The sequence below is a fragment of the Musca autumnalis genome, unplaced genomic scaffold, assembly GCF_047663935.1.
Source record: "Musca autumnalis isolate F117 unplaced genomic scaffold, ASM4766393v1 scaffold_4, whole genome shotgun sequence".
NCBI classification, from domain to species: domain Eukaryota; kingdom Metazoa; phylum Arthropoda; class Insecta; order Diptera; family Muscidae; genus Musca; species Musca autumnalis.
Window position 1 is genome coordinate 185,927,314 of NW_027411977.1, and position 20,329 is coordinate 185,947,642.

General features: G+C 34.8%; 1 protein-coding gene across 12 annotated transcripts in view; it reads left to right on the forward strand.

The window, feature by feature from the left end:
* The window catches only part of LOC141402723 (uncharacterized), a 688,471-nt gene that overhangs the window by 148,021 nt on the left and 520,121 nt on the right, over nucleotides 1-20,329 (forward strand). For all 12 annotated transcript variants that reach the window (XM_073984599.1, XM_073984586.1, XM_073984598.1 and 9 more), the window contains one exon: nucleotides 16,618-16,816. In XM_073984599.1, the coding sequence (XP_073840700.1) occupies nucleotides 16,618-16,816 (199 nt within the window). The remainder of the gene's footprint in view (nucleotides 1-16,617; nucleotides 16,817-20,329) is intronic.

Consider the following 20,329-nt stretch of genomic DNA (forward strand, 5'->3'; position numbering starts at 1 on the left):
TTTATACCGTCAATAGGTGGGAAGTTCAGGAGACAGGCCTCCCAGTCAGTCCCAGGTATGTAAACATTCATTTGTTCGAAGTGCAGTTGTTGTGATATGTAATGACTGATTTCCCCCGAACCCATTGGTAATTCTGATTTGGATTTTTTATGAGGCTCAAGTAGTACATTTGGGCCGAGAATCCAAATATGTTCGCTCGTATATTTTATTCAGGTATCTGTTTCTTGTTCCTCTCTGTCCAGAATCAAAAATTCTGCAACATGGACTGGCGTGGTCCAGAAGGCAGGTGAGTGGTGTTAGGTGGGTATCTAACAAAATGCAATTGAATTGAAGGAAGGATGTATTACATCCTGAACAGATCCTTGACCCGGATATTTCTCTATCGCGACACTAGCAGGCATTTCAGGATATATTGCCGATCCCATAGTGACACAAAATATGAGCACAAAGACACAATTGTTGAAATGACGGCCCCTGGTCGAAGATTCCTACAAGTCGATCCGGGCGCATAGAACCGGCCGTCTTGGATTTTTTTTGCCATTATCTCAAGAAGTATAGACTTCCTCCAAAATCAAATCGCCTTCGTTCGAAAATTATGGAGTGTACCATTTCAGAAAAAAAACGTTGAAATTTTGCGTGTGAGTTAGTCGAGGGTTAAGGCATGGAAAACTATAGTTTCAAACTTCCCCTCTTTTTTTGTTTGCGGATATGCTCCGACGAAATTATCTTTCAATAACTTCTTCAACAAAAAAACTTTTTATTCACAAACTTCACTCGTTCGCTCGAAATATAAGAGTGACCAAAGAAGCAGAGCTATCTCTTTGGAAGTTTTCTTTGGCAAACCCATATAACCAGGACAGCCGTGCTTGCAAACAGTACAAGTTTCTCCAGAGTTATGTGTCGCTGATTTTCAATAAACGCAAAATAAATAAGTAAAAATCGTTACGTTTGGTCCACACGAACTTTTTATACCCTCAACCAAAAAATATTCTGAACTACACTGGAATAATTTTCATTTCTGTCCACAATATCAGGAGGAGAAGTTTTCCTGCCGAAATTAGGTCAGAAAACGCATCTAAAAATGTCTTCATTGGGACGGTATGTTGAAAATTGTTTAAAGAGAAGTGATGTAACCACTAGGAGCCTCAAATGTCAAATTAAGCTAGTTCGGTTAAACATCGTAGTTAGAAATATACCGAAAATCGGGAGGTACGGTTATATGGTAGCTATACAAAAACATGGAAGTATGCTGACGATTTCTGGTTGAGTTATATGAGGGGTATAACAAATCATGGACCTATGTTAACGATTTTTGGTGGAGATTACAGCTAGTTCGGTTAAACAGGGTAGCTAAAACTCTCAAAATACCAAAAATCGGAAGGTACTGTTATATGGGGGCCATATCAAGCCATGGACCTATGTTAACGATATTGGGTGGAGAAATTTCGTGACCACTGAGAACCCCAAATGTCAAATTACAGCTAGTTCGGTTAGTTCATGGTAGCTAAAACCCTCAAAATATATGGAGACTATATGAAATCATGGACATATGTTAACGATATTTGGTGGAAAAGTTTCGTGACCACAGTGAACCTCAAATGTCAAATAACAGCTAGTTCGGTTAAAACTTGTAGCATAACCTCTTAAAATGCCGAAAATCGGGAGGTACCGTTATATGCGGGCTATATGACATCATGGAACTATGTGGACGATTTCTGGTGGAGAAGTTTAGTGACCACAGTGAACTTCAAAAGTCAAATTGCAGCTAGTGCGTTTAAAATTGTAGTTTAAACTCTTAAAATGGCGAAAATCGGGAGGTACCGTTATATAGGGACTATATGAAATCATAGAACTATGTTGTCGTTTTTCTGGTGGAGAAGTTTCGTGACCACAGTGAACCTCAAATGTCAAATTACAGCTAGTTCGGTTAAAAATTTTAGCTTAAACTCCTAAAATTCCGAAAATCGGGAAGTGGAGAAGTGCTGAGACCACTTACCCCCTGTTTTTGTAACTAATTTTTGTTCATTTGCAATAATTTTGGCATCCATAGCTCAGCCAGAAGATATAAATACACAATTTTTCGTATACCCGTTCCATGCATTGTAAAGAAGTCCTCATTTAAAAATTAGCGCTCTACTTTTGCTCTAAAGCGATTAAATCGATCTACAAAATTTGACAATTCGTCAAATTTTTACAAAAACAGGGGGTGAGAAACTCAAATGTCAAATTACAAAAAAGTTTGGTTGAAAATTGTAGCTAAAATCCCTAAAATACCGAAAGTCGGGAGATACCGTCACATGGGGGCTATATCAAATCATGGAGCTATGTTGACGATTTTGATGGAGAAATTTCTTGACCACAGAGATTTCCAAATGTAAATTTACAGCTAGGTTGGTTAAACATTGTAGCTAAAACACTCAAAATACCGAAAATTGGGAGGTACCGTTATATGGGGACTATACCAAAACGTTGACCGATATGGCCCATCTACCAACTTGACCTCCCTATGGCAAAAAAGGAAAAAGTTCAACTATTCAAATTCCAAGTTACAGATAGTTCGGTAAAAAATGTAGCTAAAACTCCCAAAATACCGAAAATGGGGAGGTAACGTTATATGGAGCCTTTGTCAAGACATGGACCTATATTGACAATTTTTGGTAAGAAGTTTTATGACCATTGGTTATCTCAAATGTCGAATTACAGAAAGTTCGGGAAAAAATATAGCTAAAACCCTCAAAATACCGAAAATCGGGAGGTCCCTTTATATGGGCATATTTTTGGTGGAAAAATTTAGTAACCAATGGAAATCTCAAATGCTAAATTAAAGATGGTTAGGTATAAAAATGTATCCAGAATTACTAAAACACCGAAAAGCGGGAGGTAGCGTTATATGAGGTCTGTACCAAAAAACCGACATAGTCCATCTTTGAGCTTGACCTGACTCGGGTGGAAAGAGTTAGCGTTCTTGCTCAATTATTTCGGACGCTAGAGTGATTAGAACACACGGTCATATCGACTCTGAATTTTATCCTGATCATTAATATATATACTTCATATGCTCGCAAATTATTACTTCAATGCCTTACAAACGAAAAAAGAAATGTAATATATCCTCAATACTATGGTGGAGGGTAAAATTATGTACAATATTTAGCCTCGCTTTGTTTTTGACACATTTTTGTATACAGAATATGAATAAAGTTCTATTAATTTTCCAAAATATCCAACTACATCACGTTTTTACGTGTTCTAAATATAACATTACTTCCCTTTAGCTTTCTTAACTCTATTCCCGGATAAATTTGATATGTGTATTTTTATTATTGACAACCTATTTTGTTTCACAATAACAAAAACAACAAAAAATATTTACAATAACTGTTTGCTATGGATGTTGTAATCAAGATCCGGCTGTGATTCATTCAATATTTTCTTCATTTCCTGGGCTTCCACATTTAAGTGAGTTAAGAAAACAATAACGAAAGAATCTTTTTTGCGTGGTGAGTGCTGCGTTAGAAACAATAAATTTATTTACCCTCAACACAAACACACACAAACGTACAAACATACTAGAGAACAAATACCTGTCATTGTTCCTTTTTGTGTTTGCTACATCCTGATCCGTTCGCGCAGCGTTTGCTTATCGGACGTCGTATGTATATGTCAACACTTTAACTACAACGAACGATTCGATTATCCTTCAATGTTAACTTTTTCTTCAGAACAGTTTCTTGTTTTTGTTTCTTTTTCCAATGAATTGTTTTGCCTTTTTTTCTTACTCTCCACTTATGTTGTTGTTGTTATTTTGTTGCTATTTTTCTTTGTAGGGATTCATTGAAATGTAAAGAATGCACGTTTCTATTGTTACGGATTTTGGCTTTCTTGTTGTGCGTTTTAAATTTCCTGCTGCATTAGGGTTGGGTGTTATGAAAACAGGGGGCGGGGGAGTGGCACACCGAAAAATGATACACACAATGGGGCTTGAAAGGAACAAATGATTTACTGAATGTTTATGCTGCTGGGGTTTTTTTCTTATGCTCAGCAATAGCTTGCTGTTCATTTTTTTCTTCGTTCGTTTGTAATCTGTACACAACGCAATTTGTAGATTATAACAACTGTCCTTTGTTAAGAAAGAAACAACAAAAAAACTGAAAATTCACTTTGCATAAGTAATCACAAAGTATTTGGGTTCATTGTACTACAAAATTCTGCTAAATTGTTTGTAATAATAATAAAAGGTTATTTTAGGGCTCACTCAAGTTTCCAAAAGCAACAAAAAAAAGTTTACTCTTCTTACCCCCTTAAGATTATCTCTCAAACCCTCCTATTGTCACAGCTTTTATCTTCTTCCTTCAAATATTTTAAGGATGGGCAATTAACCCTTTTAAGATTAAAGAAAAACTGTGTAATTAGAGGGCAGGCGGTGTGTAAAATATTTTATATACAACACCATGACGTCCTTCTAACGTCCCTTGTTTTCAATGCTTATTTTCAAGACATGAATATTTGAAGACAATTTTTGTTATACTTTCATTATTATAACAAGAATTTTAAACTTATTTTATATTGGCAAACTTTTTTTTAAAGGTCCAGTCAGGTAAATAGCGTAACATTTACAAGGAAGAGTTCCTTTGACACTCTTTCTCCTTATTCTGTCATTTTCCTCTTAGCTGCTTTTTTCCCTGTCATTTAACATCGAAACTTCATAGTTTCCTTTGGAGAGCAAGAACTTTTCATAACTAATGGTCCGAACAAAATACCTTTGGGATTGTAATCATCATCGTTATCATAATTCCATAGTCTATCATTTTTAAATAGCAAAGCATTTTTTTGTAAATAAAAGTTAAATGTTTGCAAAGAATAGAAAGGAATTTTATGTTTTTATTATTTAATGGTATAAAATTATGACCATTATTCTACACTATGTAAAATGAGGAAATGAGTAAGGAGTTTCAATATTTCAGAATAGTTACATAGATTTTTCAATATTTTGTTTCATCTAAAATTCAATTTGAGAAAATTAAGTAAAATGTGATATTCATTTCTTCGATTAATTGTTTTTGAATTAAGACATATACACATAAACTAAATATAATTCTAAATATACTATAATACACTGGCCAACAAAATAAAAGTAGGCCGTTTCATCCGATTTTCTTGGGGTTTCTAACTCAAAATTTGCGATTTATTTCCAAAAACGAAAGCAGCTGGTCCCGTGGTGTCACATGGGGAGCGCCCGTTAAAGGTAGTCAGCTAACATGTGCCGGGCGTTCTCCCATAAGAGCATTAAAAACTTGGGTTTGGCGTTGGCTTAGTAACCCTCCCGTCTACTGTGAATAAACAAAGAAAACCAAACCCCTCTAAAGTTGATGACCCCCGCAAACGTTATAAGGATCTTTATCTGCCAATCTGCACCTGTAGTGTCAGCACTCCTTACAGAGCAGGTGCTTATATTATGGCTTATACCCTAGACAGACGGCAGCGTTAATTTGCATTAATAACTGTATTTAATTTTGGCCTGACAGACGACAGTTTCTGCATTTACGAAACAGCTGATTGCTGTTTTGTTGTTGTTTTCAATGTATTTTTTGTTTTCCTTGTGTCTCAGAGCATGAATATGCTCTCTCCTCCATATGAATATGGGCTCTCTTCTACGGCATTGCCATATTGAAATACCTAAATGCCTTTTAAATGCAGCTCGATTTTGTGCATTAAGAATGTGGATAATGCACGAATTAATTTGAATTAAGGCAGCTAATGCAAATTAACGCTGCCGTCTGTCTAGGGTATTACAGAAAGTACGATGGAATCGAGCAGACGTAAATATCAGAAATTATTACGCACTGTATTACACTATGCAACACTGAAAATGCAAACAACTTGTAGTATGAATTTTTTGAAAGTACATATTTAGACTACAAAAACCCTAGTAGGGTTTTGACCTGTCAGTTCCAGTTCGGATTTTATGACCTCATCTAAACCGGGCTAAATCCACACTTTTTTGCATTTATCAGGCCTTTATCTCAGAAACGAATAGGAATTTTGCCTTGCTGTTTTTAGCAATATTGTAGCCCTAAACCACAGTTCACACCAACAGTTTATTCTCGCATTTCGGATTTCACTACATTATTGACATTTTTATTAAATCGTCGTTGAAAAATGTACTGAAAACAAGGGCATAGAGGCATTTTACAACAATGACATGTTCTGAAGAGTTGTGTATTACATTCCAGGGAATATTTTTCCAAAAGAAAATTTTCAGAAAAAATTAACGGTTTTGGAGATACGTGCGAAATGCATATATTGCATATATTTTGAAATTTGAGGCAATAAATGTAGTTTTTGGAGTTTATCATTTCTCCAAATATTTTATTCTTGTCCTTATCTACAAATTTGCTTCAGAGGTCAGAAGAAGATTCGCATTGGTTTCAGAGATATAGGCCCGAATTTCTTTAAAAACTCAATATTTAACCATGTTTAGATGGGGCCATACAATCCGAGCTGGATCTGACACAACAAATCCCAACAAGGGTTTCTTGTTTTTTGGGTCTGTACTTTCAAAAAATCCGCAGTTCGAATTGTTTGCACAAGATCACCTCAAAAATGTTGCACAGTGTTATAGCTGCCATGAAACGAAACATGAGCTAGATGTTGAATATATGGTTAATCGGAGCCTTAAAATTCTAGTCTCCAGCTTTACTCCGGTTGATGCGACAATTTCCACAATCCGTATAAAAGCAAAGGTTTTTTAACATCAGAAGAGAAAGATGAACAGGCCAAGGATATATTCTACGAGCGCCTAGAGACAATATATGACCGCTGCCCTGGCCATGACATTAAGAATGCTAAAATTGAGAGGGAAAATATTTTTGGTCCCATGGTCGGCAAGTTCAGCTTTCATGAGGTAACGTCCGACAATGAAATGAGACTGATCGATTTTGCAGGGGCAAAAACATGGTAGTGAGCAGCACCAGATTTCAACACCTGGACATACACAAGGCCACGTGGATATCCGCAGATGGGAATACAAGAAACCAGATTGATTATGTTGTGATAGACGGAAGACAACCGTCCCGTGTATTAGATGTCCGATCGATTCGAGGAGCGAACATCGATTCGAAAAATTTCCTTGTAGCAGCAAAGGTACTCGTTTTTTATGTTGCTGCAAAAGTGTGATCTAACAAAAGGCGGAAGATGGATGTCGAGAAGCAGCAAACACAACAAATAACACAAGCCTGCTCCGCTCAACTGACCCACATGCTGGAAGACTACACTCCTTGTCGGGATAATGGTGAGGCGCAGTGGCAAAGAATAGCTCACTCACTTCAAACTGCCGCAAAATTTATACTTGTGTAACAAAAACCACCACCTAACAATTTATGGAACGATCAGGAGTGTCATAAGGGTACTGAAAAAAAAGAACGCGGCATACAGAGCAACCCTGCATTCAGTAGCAACTCGAGGGGCGAAAGAAAAATATCGTGAGAAGAGAGGAGAAACGCGTTTTCAAAAGAAAAAGAAAGAGCAAGAAAAACACGAGCGTGAGAAACTCGAGATGTTCAGGAGTCAGAATGAAAATTTACCAGAGTATAAAACACCAGACTGAAGGTACAGGCACATTCTCCTGCAAATATGGTAAAGGGAATCTGGTAACTGATACAGATAGCATACCGAGGATCTGGAAGGAGCAATTTATGAAGTTCTAAGTATTGGATATGAGCGGCGATGAAGATACCCAAGAACCGATAGCAAACAACGACGTTGATTGTCTACAACCTAGTCAAAGCGGGGTCATGACAGCAATTAATCGACTGAAAAACAATAAACCAGCAGCAGCTGATGGGCTGCCCGCCAAACGGGTGGCGAAATACTAATAAGGAATATGCGTCAATAATAACACTGTGCGACAACAACAAATTGACAAGGGAAACTGAGTAGATTATGAAAGTAGAGCTAAAAATATGAGACACGTGTATCGGCGTTTTTGAAGTTTACATTGGAAAGTAGCCAAAGTAGGCGGCAAGTTCAGCCCATTTCTACTTTTTTCGAAATATTCGAGTGAAGACATCTCGGAATCGTTGGATTTTAGGTATATAGTGTCTTTGGCAACTTTACAGAGGAGGATATGGGGAACATTTCTCTTAAAAATTGTAACCCTCATGCGGTTCACCAAAGCGTTTTTTTGCCCTTTTTTCGAAAATCTTTCAAAAACTCCTTTAAACTGTGGTCATACCAAATCCAAATATTCTACAAAATTGTTCGTCAAAAAATTTTACAATAGGTCTCAAAATACATCCAATCTGTAAATCTTATCGCCAGGAATATTTAAAAATGAAAAACACGTTTTAGGGTTAAAGTCGGACTTCATCTGAGTTTATTCAAAATTATCCCTCAAAACATAATTTTAGAGAGATGACATCAAAGACAAAAATATTCTTCGTAAAATTTCACTATGGGCCACCAAAGAAATGAAATATATATTTACATCATATATCATGAAAATGTCAGTATCAATTTTGCTGAAAAAAAAAACATGAAAATATTTCCCAATTTTTTGATGAAAAATTTTCAGTCTTTTTTCGATTTGATGCATGAAAGTAATATGGAACTTTGTTTTAGGTGAAAAGTGTCAAGAGAAGGAAAAATTCTTTAAAAAATTCTACTATGAGTTTCAGAATAAACCATATATCTAGGTATACTATTTCCATAAGAAAATTAGATTATAAATTGGTATATTTTAGGATGAAATTTTTTGTTTTAATTTTGTACTGTTAATTTTACATAATTCCATGCTGGATCAAAATCTCACAAAATCCTTTACTTTTTGGGGATATTGTTAAAAAAAGAAATGTTCCAAATCAAATTTCACTATGAGTCTCTGAGTAAAAGAAATATGTAACCATAACAAATAACATTCTTATCAGCCCTTATTTTTGACATAGGGTTTAGGGCCATATTTAAAAATTTGTATCCAGATTGTCGTAAAATTGCATATTTTTAGTACTTTTAACTTAGTTAGGATAAGCCATTGGTTGCTTATATTTTATGTGAAAATACGTGGGAGGTTTACGACTATGGCCCAGTGTAAATATACTGGCATCTTTGAACGCTAGAAATTTATTTGGGCTTATAAACGCTATAACTCCCAGAAATCGTTTTGGGCCTATATTCAATGTTGATACTGGGTGCTGACATAAAATGTATAACTTTTTTGGAAATTTCCCTCATTATGTAGTATTACTGTGGATTGCTCTCTATGCATCGGAACATTTCCCAGTGATTAGTTATTGTGATAAATAATAAAGTAATGCATTTTTGATAGGCCTTCCATCGAGGCAACAAAGAGATGCACAAAGAGATGCATATTTTACCCATGCACTTAAGAAATTGCAATACCAGCATTTATGTTTGTTGTTTTCTTTAGTTTAATCTATCATTTAAAAGTCAACATTTTTCTTAACGCCAACCTCCTGCTGTGTGATGGTTTCCAGCCTGCTACAGAGAATAGAATCCTTAAGAGAGTATTGAATGAAAAATGTTTGCAACTCGGTGTGCAAAATCATCATTGCTTAAAAATTTACAATCATTTCTACGCGCCAACATTGTAGGTTTTGCAAGTCTTGCAGATATTACAGACTTTGTTCCTTAAGTCAATATGGAAATGTAAAAGTGTTGGTATTTGCACGAATTTAAGATGAAATGTTTGCGGTTTTTGCGTTGGTTTATAAATAACAATTTATCATTTTCCAACGCTACAATATATGCGGCAAATAATATATACCGAGGAAGAGAACATTTATTTTTTTTTTTTATAAATTCTGTATTTACAGCCGAACAACAGTTTACTTCAGACTCATACAACAAAGAAGTGTTTAAATTTATTTACTTCCTTTTTCTCGAGGTGCTATACAGTGATTTAATGGGGGGAATTGCTTGATGACTTTAATTGATATTTAATAAAGTAAGTAATTGCATACTAGATCGTATAATAGTTGTCAACATGTATACGTAACACGGAACGGTTAATTCATTCAATAAGTGATTTAGTTCAAAATTGCTTTAAAAATCACCAAAATTAGTTTTTCTTTACGCGATATATTTTTAATTTTTTATTAATATCTAAAAACAAGTAAGAGAGCTATAGTCAGGCTGGGCCGACCATGTGATAACCTACACCTTTCCCCCGGAGCACTAGTTTTCCGCTGAATTAACTTTATATGATTGCGACATAGTTTTGCCGTCCGGTCATACATACATTAGTTGATATACACTATAACATATCAGAGATAGAGCACATACACATACCGTCATTACTGGAAACGTTAGGTGTAATTTTCTTTATTTTATAATGCCGACAGTTTTTGGTCGGAAATCGTCAACAAAATTTGAAAAATCGTCAAAAATCGTCAACATGATCCAAAACTAGGTTCGGTTACCGTTTAATGCGATTTTTTATTTAGCCTATAGTTTTGTCAAGGAGACTAACAACATAAAATGTACAACCCACAGCAATAAATATAACCTAAACTCACTTAAGGGGTTGTCCCTAGTTGGGCAGACCAAAAAACTCATTTTCATGAATTGTTTTCAAAGAAACTACCAACTTTCTTTAAAAAGTTCTTTCTTTCATCTAAAACAGCACATCTTATACTACTTTTGGAATTTTTGTTGTTGAAAAATATTGCAAAGTCTTGTGGAAAATGGCTATCTGGAAACTCTTTTTTTGTAAAAGCGTTTTGCGGTGCCAACGATAGCTCGAAAACGGATGGGCCGATTATCGTATATTTTTGTAAACATTTTAAGAACCTATGAATCTTGCCTTAAAGCTGGGTACACATTGTCAGTTCTGAATGACAGCTTTGTTGTTGCTTGCAAGTGTGGCCGTTCATTTTTGTGATTCATCAGGCAACCACAAAATATTTTGTGGTTGCTGGACGGTTGGACAGTTATCGATAATTGCAAAAAATCGTCATTCAAAACTGACAATGTGTACTGTACTTAAGGCGAAAAGAATTTGAAAGGAACTCTTTTAAAAAATAATTAACTGTCAAAGTAAAAATTTCGATTTTAACGAAAAAAATTAACTGTTTTTTGTCAAAACATCGGGCAATTTTTTTAAACTGTCGCGTTTAAGGACAAACTTTATGAACATATGAGCATCGGTTTCGAGCTATCGTTGGCACCGATTTCAAAAATGTCAAAAATGTCAAACGCGTTTAAAGTATCTATGCTACATACAAATAGCAAGAAATTGTTCCCTTCCAATTCTCATACAGTGAGTCAATTAAGTATTTTGCCTCTTTAGAAAATTGAAAAATTTTCAATAAATTCGTTTGAAACCATCAAATTAGTGGTCAAAAAGTCGAATATTTATGTGTAGTTTAGTATCCAATATCTGCAAGAAACGCAGCGAAAGGCTTAATGGTCTTCTAGATATTGACCAAAATCTATAACAACATAAAATATTTTACCTCAAAAAAGTATTTTGCCTTTTACATATTTTTTGAGAAAAAGACATTTTTGTTACACGCTAAAGATTTTTATTGTAACCGTTGGAGATTATGACATTATGCAACTGTTTCGGCACCAGTTCTACCACCTTGCGACATGTTTACGCGGTTATTTTCTCCAATTTTCTTACATTAATTTCTTTGACAATATGTTTTATTAATTTTGGTCATTACCGACATTAATCTCTAAGAAAATCAGTGAAAAATGATTCGCCGCTACCTTCAAATCATAACAAAAACTTAAAAAGTAAATAAAAAGCTAAGATGCATCGCGAATAGTGAAAGAAATTATAGTTTGGAACTATGAAAATCAAGAACAGAGGCAAAAAAATATTTAAAAAATCGCGAAGATCCTACCTGACCGCTTCCAAAAATTAATCGTGTCTTCAATACTAATCTCGGAACCAATGTCTTGGATGAAGTGTCCACAAGGTTCCAAAATCCAAAGATATTGACGGTGTTATAGAAAGAAAAAAAACCATATTATTTTTTAATAAATAAGACAAAATAGATCGCACTTTATTGGTATTTTCCCGCAACATGTGAGGGTCATCCGATGCAAATATATTTAAATACCTTCGCCACTAAACCGCACCATTTTTAAAATTCAATTTTATAACTTCAGAGGTCTTGGCAAGGGATGATTGTTTCCCTATATTTTCCAATTATTTTCTAATGTTTTATTTGCTACAAAACCATCAATATCTCTGGATTTTGGAACCTTGTGGACACTTCATCCAAGACATTGGTTCCGAGATTAGTATTGAAGACACGATTAATTTTTGGAAGCTTTTTGATGGTTTCAAACGAATTTATTGAAAATTTTTCAATTTTCTAAAGAGGCAAAATACTTAATTGACTCACTGTATATCAGACAATTTTGCTCCGATCGACTTGAAATTTTTGCGGCATACTCTACACTACTTGTACTTCAAAATAAACCCATAATTTTTGTTTAAAACAGCTTTCAGAAGATGATAGTTTTCCCGTGGTTATCGTGTTTGCAGTAATGCAGTAAGGTAAAGCTGGGTACACATTGCCACTGTTGAATGACAGATTAGCTCAAACATCGCATGCTTGACAGTGTTACCGTCCATGTTTGTCGGTACACGTAATTTTGGATGATGGGCAGTCGAAAACGAACAAAAACTCTCATTAAATAGGACATGGGTAGGAAGTATTTTATCTCGAAAAATTTTCAAGGAAGATTTTCATCCATTAACAATCTTACATGAAAATTTTCATTTACTATTTTTATGTAAGTCAAGCTTTATCTCATATTTGTTGTTTTCAAATTTAAAAACAACAAATTTAAAGTGGGTTGTAGTTAAAATTGATTACTTTTGGGGATGGCAGAGAAGACTAGTTTCGTCCAACGCCACTTGGACTCATCACTTCTCTTAGTTCTTTGTATTGAAACAAAGAACACTTCCCCAATTTTATGACGACTCGAGCTCAAGAATAAGTGTGACTGATGAATTCGTTTAAATGCGGTTTTTCAGCTGATGTAAATCCAAGATGAGGCAAAAACTACGAAAATAGAGGTATTTTCCAGATAAGTGCCTAAATAAAGCTGTTGGGCTCCATAGCCTTATAATGGAGGCCAAAGGGGGGTTAAACCCTTTTCAAAATAAAAGAGTTGAAGTTGGTTCTCCTTGACCAACTCCTTTCAATGTTCAAACTTAACTGACTATATTACACATTTTTAAAAATGATTTTACTTTATCTGAGTTTATCAACGGTTTTTATGTAGTATCGTCATTTTTCAATTTTAGGCCAAAAGATCGTCAAAATGACGATAGATAAATCTTCAAATTCGGCAAACACTGCACATGTACCGTTTTGGCTATACTGAAATTGGATGCGCATCAAAATTGTGTGTAGATTGCGCGACTTTTACCCACTTTAAGTTTTTTTTTTGCATTGTGTGATGCAACTGCGGGAACACTTTGTCCGCTGAGTGAAACATGGAAATATGTATAGATATTAAAAGAGATTGAATTGCTGTATCCAAAAACGGATGGACATCAACTGATTTTAACTAATTCGCGAATAAAATCCTTTTTAATTTTCACATTTTTTGAATGATTGTAATTTCAATATTACTCTCATTTCCTGTCCTTTTAAGTTACCACAGTAAGCATTTAAGCTTTCGGGATGGTAAACCATATTTCCTGATGACGTTTTAGAAGTATACATTAATTATTGTATGGGATAGTTGGAGAACTCCCAAATATTTTTTTCTATTTTTTCTAATCGAACCAAAAATATATATTTGGAATAATATTTTAACTACGATTTCTTCCCCCTTTTGTTGTTGCTACAATATGCAATTTATATACCCAATCTCTATTAATTCGTTTTCATACTTTTCTTTGCATTGTCTAGATTCTGTAGATATTTTTAATTTAGTTTTTAGAGGCTTGTACGGACTCTGGGGTAGGATAATTTGGATTTACTTCCAGATTTTTTATTATTCGTTAATTTTTCGTGAAAAGGAAATTTAGTAAATATTTAAACATCTACGAATAGATATGAAATGCTGTAAGCGACTTATGCATAAATTTTCTCAAAACAATAAAATAGACATTTTTCATTTTTTTTTCTTTAAATGAGAATAAAAACCGCTATAACTTTTGTAAACATCGGCAAATTTGTGAAAGCGAACGGATGTTTAACCAAAATTTTTTTCTATCCCTCTATACTAAAAATCGTAGATGTGCCCCCAAATTTTTTTTCTTAATTTTTTTCCAAATGGATTTGCAAAAGAAATTTGGTTTTTACCATACACCAGGCGTACACATCAAAAAAATTGTGTTTAAAATTATTTAGTTTTTCTTCTCAAGGTGATATACAGTGATTTAAGGGGCGACTTGTTTGAGGTTGAATAGTTAAATCTCTTTAATACCCCGTTTTATGAAACAGGAATATATCCTCAAGATTGGCTAAAATCAACATTTGTAACCATACCCAAGAAAAGCTACGCCAAATCATGCAATGACTACAGACTAATAAGTCTAATGAGTCATGCTTTAAAAATATTTCTTAGGATAATACACAGGAGAATTTATCCAAAATGCGAAAAATGCATGGGCATATCACAATTTGGGTTTAAAGAAGGTATGGGTACTCGTGAAGCCTTAACTTTCCCTGCAAATTATAATTCAAAAATGCCGAGAAGTACAGAAAGATGTTTTCATATGCTTTGTCGACTATGAGAAAGCATTTGATAAAGTGCAACATGACAAACTAATTGATATCTTTATCTCAATTGGGATTGACAGTAAAGAAGTCCGATGTATCTGTACTGGTATCAATCCGCACAAGTTACTATTGGCGGAGACAACACAGAACCTATCCTAATATCAAGAGGCGTCAGACAAGGATGTATATTGTCTCCTTTGCTGTTTAATATATACTCTGAAAAATTTTCGAAGAATCAATCAATAAAACTTCAGAAGGTATACTCATTGGTGGTAGATACATCAATAACATACGATACGCTGATGATACTACAATACTAGCTAATAGTATCTCAAATCTGCAAGAATTAATGGACAAATTGGTGACATGCAGCAACCAATATGGACTAAATATAAACACAAGAATAACAAAATATATGGTTGTGAGCAGGAAGAATATCCACAGCAATATTTCCCTTAAAATACAAAATTTCTCAATCGAAAGAGTCCAAAACATTAAATATCTCGGAATAACTTTAAATGACGAATGGGATTGCTCCAAGGAACTAAGAAGGCGTATTGAAATTGCTAGAGACTCGTTTTTCAAATACAAGAGAGTTCTGTCCAGCCATGATATAAATCTTGAAACTAAATGTAGATTTATAAATGCATATATATGGTCAACCTTACTATACGCTATGGAGGCATGGACAATAAAATCATTAGACGTGAAGAAATTAGAATCCTTCGAAATGTGGATCTACCGCCGAATTTTAAAAATACCATGGACTGCCTTAGTTTCAAACATGAAGTGCTTCGAAAAATGAATCGAAATAGAGAGATAATGATAAACATCAAAAGACGAAAAACTGCCTACCTTGACATATCATGAGGAATTCAAAATACAAGCTCTTGCAGGATATCATAAAATTAAAAATAGAAGGAAAAACTCATAAAGGCCGAAAGGAATTGAGTTGGATTGCGAATATTCAAGAATGGACTGGAATACGAGACGTGGGACACCTACTTAGTGCTGCCAGAAGCAGAGACATATTTGCCGATATTGTGAAAAATCTATGAATTTATTTGATTTTTTTATTTAAAATCCATTGTTTCTTTGTAATTGTAATGGTCGCCAACATTCGTATGACGAATAGGCAAATAAAGAAGAAGAAATACCCCGTTTGCACTTAAGCGGGTTAGCCCAGTGGGTTTGAGTTTCAAATGTCAATTCCATAGCGTAAACCCGGCAAAAATCTCTAGTGCAAACGCCGTTTAATTGATAGTAAAAAATAAACAATAGGCTATTGGTGCGTATGATAGACGTCAACATGCATACGCCACCCAAAATATATGAGCAATTTAAACAATTTGCTAATAAGCGATTTAGTTGAAAATTTAATTTAAGTCGACAGCAATTAGTCATGTTTAAGGTGGTATATTTCAGACTTCTTTTTATAATATTCAAAAATATAAGACAAGGTTTTTATATAATAAAAATCCACGAAAAGAGCACATAAATGAATAAAATATTCTCCATAAAACATTGGTAACAAATTTTGTTTGACTTTGAGGTCGCAGCGAGGATGATATTATATAATTTGTGAGTTACACTAGTTGGTATGATCACACTTCACGTCAGACTTTAATTTCGATATTTTTTTCTTTAGAGACTTATTATGCTGAATTCACTTTACAACACAAATTGAATTCAAGATTCTTGAAAAAATTAATAGAATTTTTGAATTCTTTAGCGATATCTTCAAAACGTCTTTTCTAACCACAGTCTTTTTTTTTGCAAAACGTTTCAATTTATCTCACCTCCACAATTTAATTTTTTTTCTTTTTCTTCACTTTTCAAATTCAACAAAAGCTAACAATTCTTTTCGTTTTTTTCCTCTTCTTGCATCATCATTTCATTGCAGATGTCCGTAACGAGCAAATGGATGAAATGCTATGGCTGCCTGCTCATCTTTGTGCAACTGGCAATTACAATTGTAATCGCCTGTAGAGTTTCAGAATATCCGTGCAAGGGAAGCACGAATATTTGTATACCTCTGGATAAATATTGTGACGGCAAGGCTGACTGTGAGGATGGCAGCGATGAGCCGCGCCATTGTACGGGTAAGTAAAGCAATCATAGAAATGAATTGAGAGAAAACTTAGAGTGAAAAAAGCGAACTTAAACTGAAGTAAACAAATAAATAGCAAAAAAAGAAACTAAAAAAATGAAATCAAAATAAATGAAAGTATAAAAGAAACTATTTAGAAAAAAAAAACTAAACAGCATAAAGAACTATATAAAAATGAAATAATGTGTATAGAAATACAAACAGACTGGAGGTAAGGCTTTTTTCTATGCCATGCTGTGGAATTCCTATGCTAGGTATTTTCAGTCCGGGTTCTCCCCTGTCGATGCTTCATTTCTTTTATTGACATTTAATGGTAAACTTTACATTAAAAAAGGGTGTTTACTTGAAATGCAATCGTTTTTCCAACAATAAACGGCTTTTTATCAACTAAAGTATTTACAGTTTGACTCCTCATCAACTTCAGCAGAGTTTTTTTTTTGCTGTTGCCACAAAGCAAACACCAACATTACGTCTGTTATTTATTGTGGAAAAAAGTAAAACAAAAAATTATTTTAAAACCGATATGACACTCCCTGTGTTCTGAGAGGGGTATACATACAGAATCCTTTAGAAATTCTTCTATTTTTTAGAGTGAATTCGAAACATGTAAGAAAGCATTAAGTTTGGCCGGACCGGAAAGTGAAATTACCTTAAATCGGCCGGTATTGTTATATGGGTGCTATACCAAAAAAAGGACGCATGTCCCCAATTTATGTTGCTAAAAACGTCAAAGTACTTCAACTTGGGCGGTACCGTAATATGGAGGCTATAACAAAATATAGACCTATGTATGTCCATAATATTTGGTATATATATTTCGTAACCGCTAGGAACTCTAAATAGCAAATGACTCTTAATTCAGTTTAAAAATGTGGCTAAAAATGTAAAAATACCTTAAATTGCCGCATTGACCCGGAACAAGACAACTCCCGTGTTCCGGTCAGCGGCTGCCACTGCAGTGTACATATGTTTGTACTTGTATCGTTTTTCTGTGTTGGTAGCAGCATATCGCGTAATGCCTGCTTCGGATTCTTTTGGCCCGTGCCGGAACAGAGTAAAATCCAGTCCAGTTTGTCGCATCCTCATGCACCACACTCAAACTTCGGTGAGATGCAATAGTTGCCGGAAGCGGGTGCAACTCAGGGGTAGCTCTGGACTTGTCCTTGTGGACTGCATGCTGCGAGAACACATTCCCCAGAAAACGTGATTCCCCTGCAGTCCCCCAACAGCAGCCGCTCACCCAGCCTTCTCTTCGCAATCTAAATGCATTGGACTCCGAGGTAAGATAATGAAAATAGTGGAATAATATCATGGTCGAGGCGGTACATAAAACCAAGCTCAAGAGCAACTGCAGCTTACAGCGTTATGATGGTTACAAGAACTAAGAAAGGATAGCACCAGATGTGGATGTGGGGGATTAACTTTGCTATTTCACCTGATAACCTCTAATTACCCGTGCATGGAATGCAGGGGATGTGGAACTGTCGAGAAAGAGTTCCTTAACGTATTCATCCCACCGATAAAAAATGAATGTCAAAATTTTGGTACAGCAAATCGGTTTTCGATTAGTCGATTCGTCGTTTTTTGGTTTAATCGAAAGATCGATTTTCTATTTTGATTTTTAGATGTTTGCAGTTGAAATCGTTTTTTAGATTTTTGTAGTATGTATGTTGAGCATAGTAATCTCTAAATAATACTTTACATATTGTATTTCAATCAGTTTTAGCTAAACAATTTTTTTTATTTGCCAGAAAATTGTCGTAAAGTACTTTGACTGTCAGTTTTGAATAGTGGTGTCTACTCCCAGGTTTGAATGTCGATTTTTCGCATTTATCGATAATTGTCCAACACAACAAAATATATTGTGGTTGCCTGATGAATCACAAAAATGAACAGCGACACTAACAACCGCAAAATTGTCATTCAAAACTGACAACTTTTTGGGAAAGAGAGGAAAGGAAAGGGCTTCTCTATACAAAAGCAAAATGAAACAAAAATATTTAAATAAGGCTTACAGCCATTTCCAAATGCATTTACATGTAACAATGACAAAGTGCATATCGCCATAACAATAAATGAATAATATGTCTCATTCAAAAATTTTTTTGGTATGTAAATCTAATGATCGAAAAGTCGACTTTTCAGTTCTGAGTAAAAATCGAAAGGTCGGTTTTTCCGATCTAAGTAAAAATCAAAAGATGAAAAGGTCGATTTTTGTTTTTTAATACGTATCCCTATACAACATCTGGCAAATCTGACAGCTATGACATGGCACATTTTAAACATATACGAGGGTCATTAAAAAATCTTCTGGCCTAGGTAACACGCAGTGTCGCCAGACGTCATTTAACATTTTTTTTTGGAAATATTGACAGTTTTTAGCCTAAGAGTACTCAGGACAGATTGATATACGGCCATGTGTTGGGTTGTTTACAGTAAGTACATCGTCGTTCTAAATCTTCAAATTACTGGCGGTTGGTTTTTAGACTCAAGGAAGACTAAATACGAGGGCGGTTCGGAAACTTCTTAGCCTATCAATGAAAGAGAATAGTTAGTTTTTCAAAAATATTTTTATTTTTCAATATAATCTCCTGAAACTTCAATACACTTAGCCCAACGCTTTTCTAGCAATTCTATCCCTTGATTAAAATAGTTTTCCTCAAGGTCTTCAAAATAGTGGTTTACAACTGTAATTGCATCTTCATTTGTGGTAAAACGCTTGCCAGCAAGGAATTTTTTTAGATTTGGGAACAAGTAAAAGTAGTTGGGAGCTAAATCAGGAGAATAAGGTGGGTGGTCAAGCAACTCGTACATTAATTCGTTGATTTTAGCCATTGTTAAAACACTCTTGTGCGCTGGTGCGTTGTCTTGATGAAAAATAATTTTTTTTTGTGTTGTATGCCAGGACGTTTTTCTCGAATTTGTACATTTAATTGATCAAAAAGGTTGCAATAGTACTCTGAATTTATTGTTTTACCCTTTTGCAGATAGTCAATCAATAAAATACCTTTGAAGTCCCAAAAAACCGTTGCCATAACCTTACCAGCCGATTGAATTGTTTTTGCCTTCTTTGGGGCACTTCCTCCAGCTTCAGTCCATTGTTTGGATTGTTCTTTTGTCTCTGGAGTATAGTTGTGGATCCATGTATCATCAACAGTTATGAAACGACGCTTAAAATCCATTTTATTTCGCTTAAAACGATCCAAACAAGCTTGAGAAATGTTCATTCTTATGCGTTTTTGACCGACTGTTAACAAATGCGGCACCCATCTTGCAGAAAGCTTTTTGATCTGTAGTTCTTCATGCAAAATTAAATGGACTCGATCTTTTGAGATGCCCATGATATTAGCAATTTCACGCACTTTTATTCGTCGATCATTTAATACCATCATGCACTTTGGCTACAATTTCTGTTGTTGTTGCTGTTTTTGGACGTCCACTACGTGACTCATCTTCAATGCTTGTACGACCACGTTTAAATTCAGCAACCCAATTTTTTACTGTT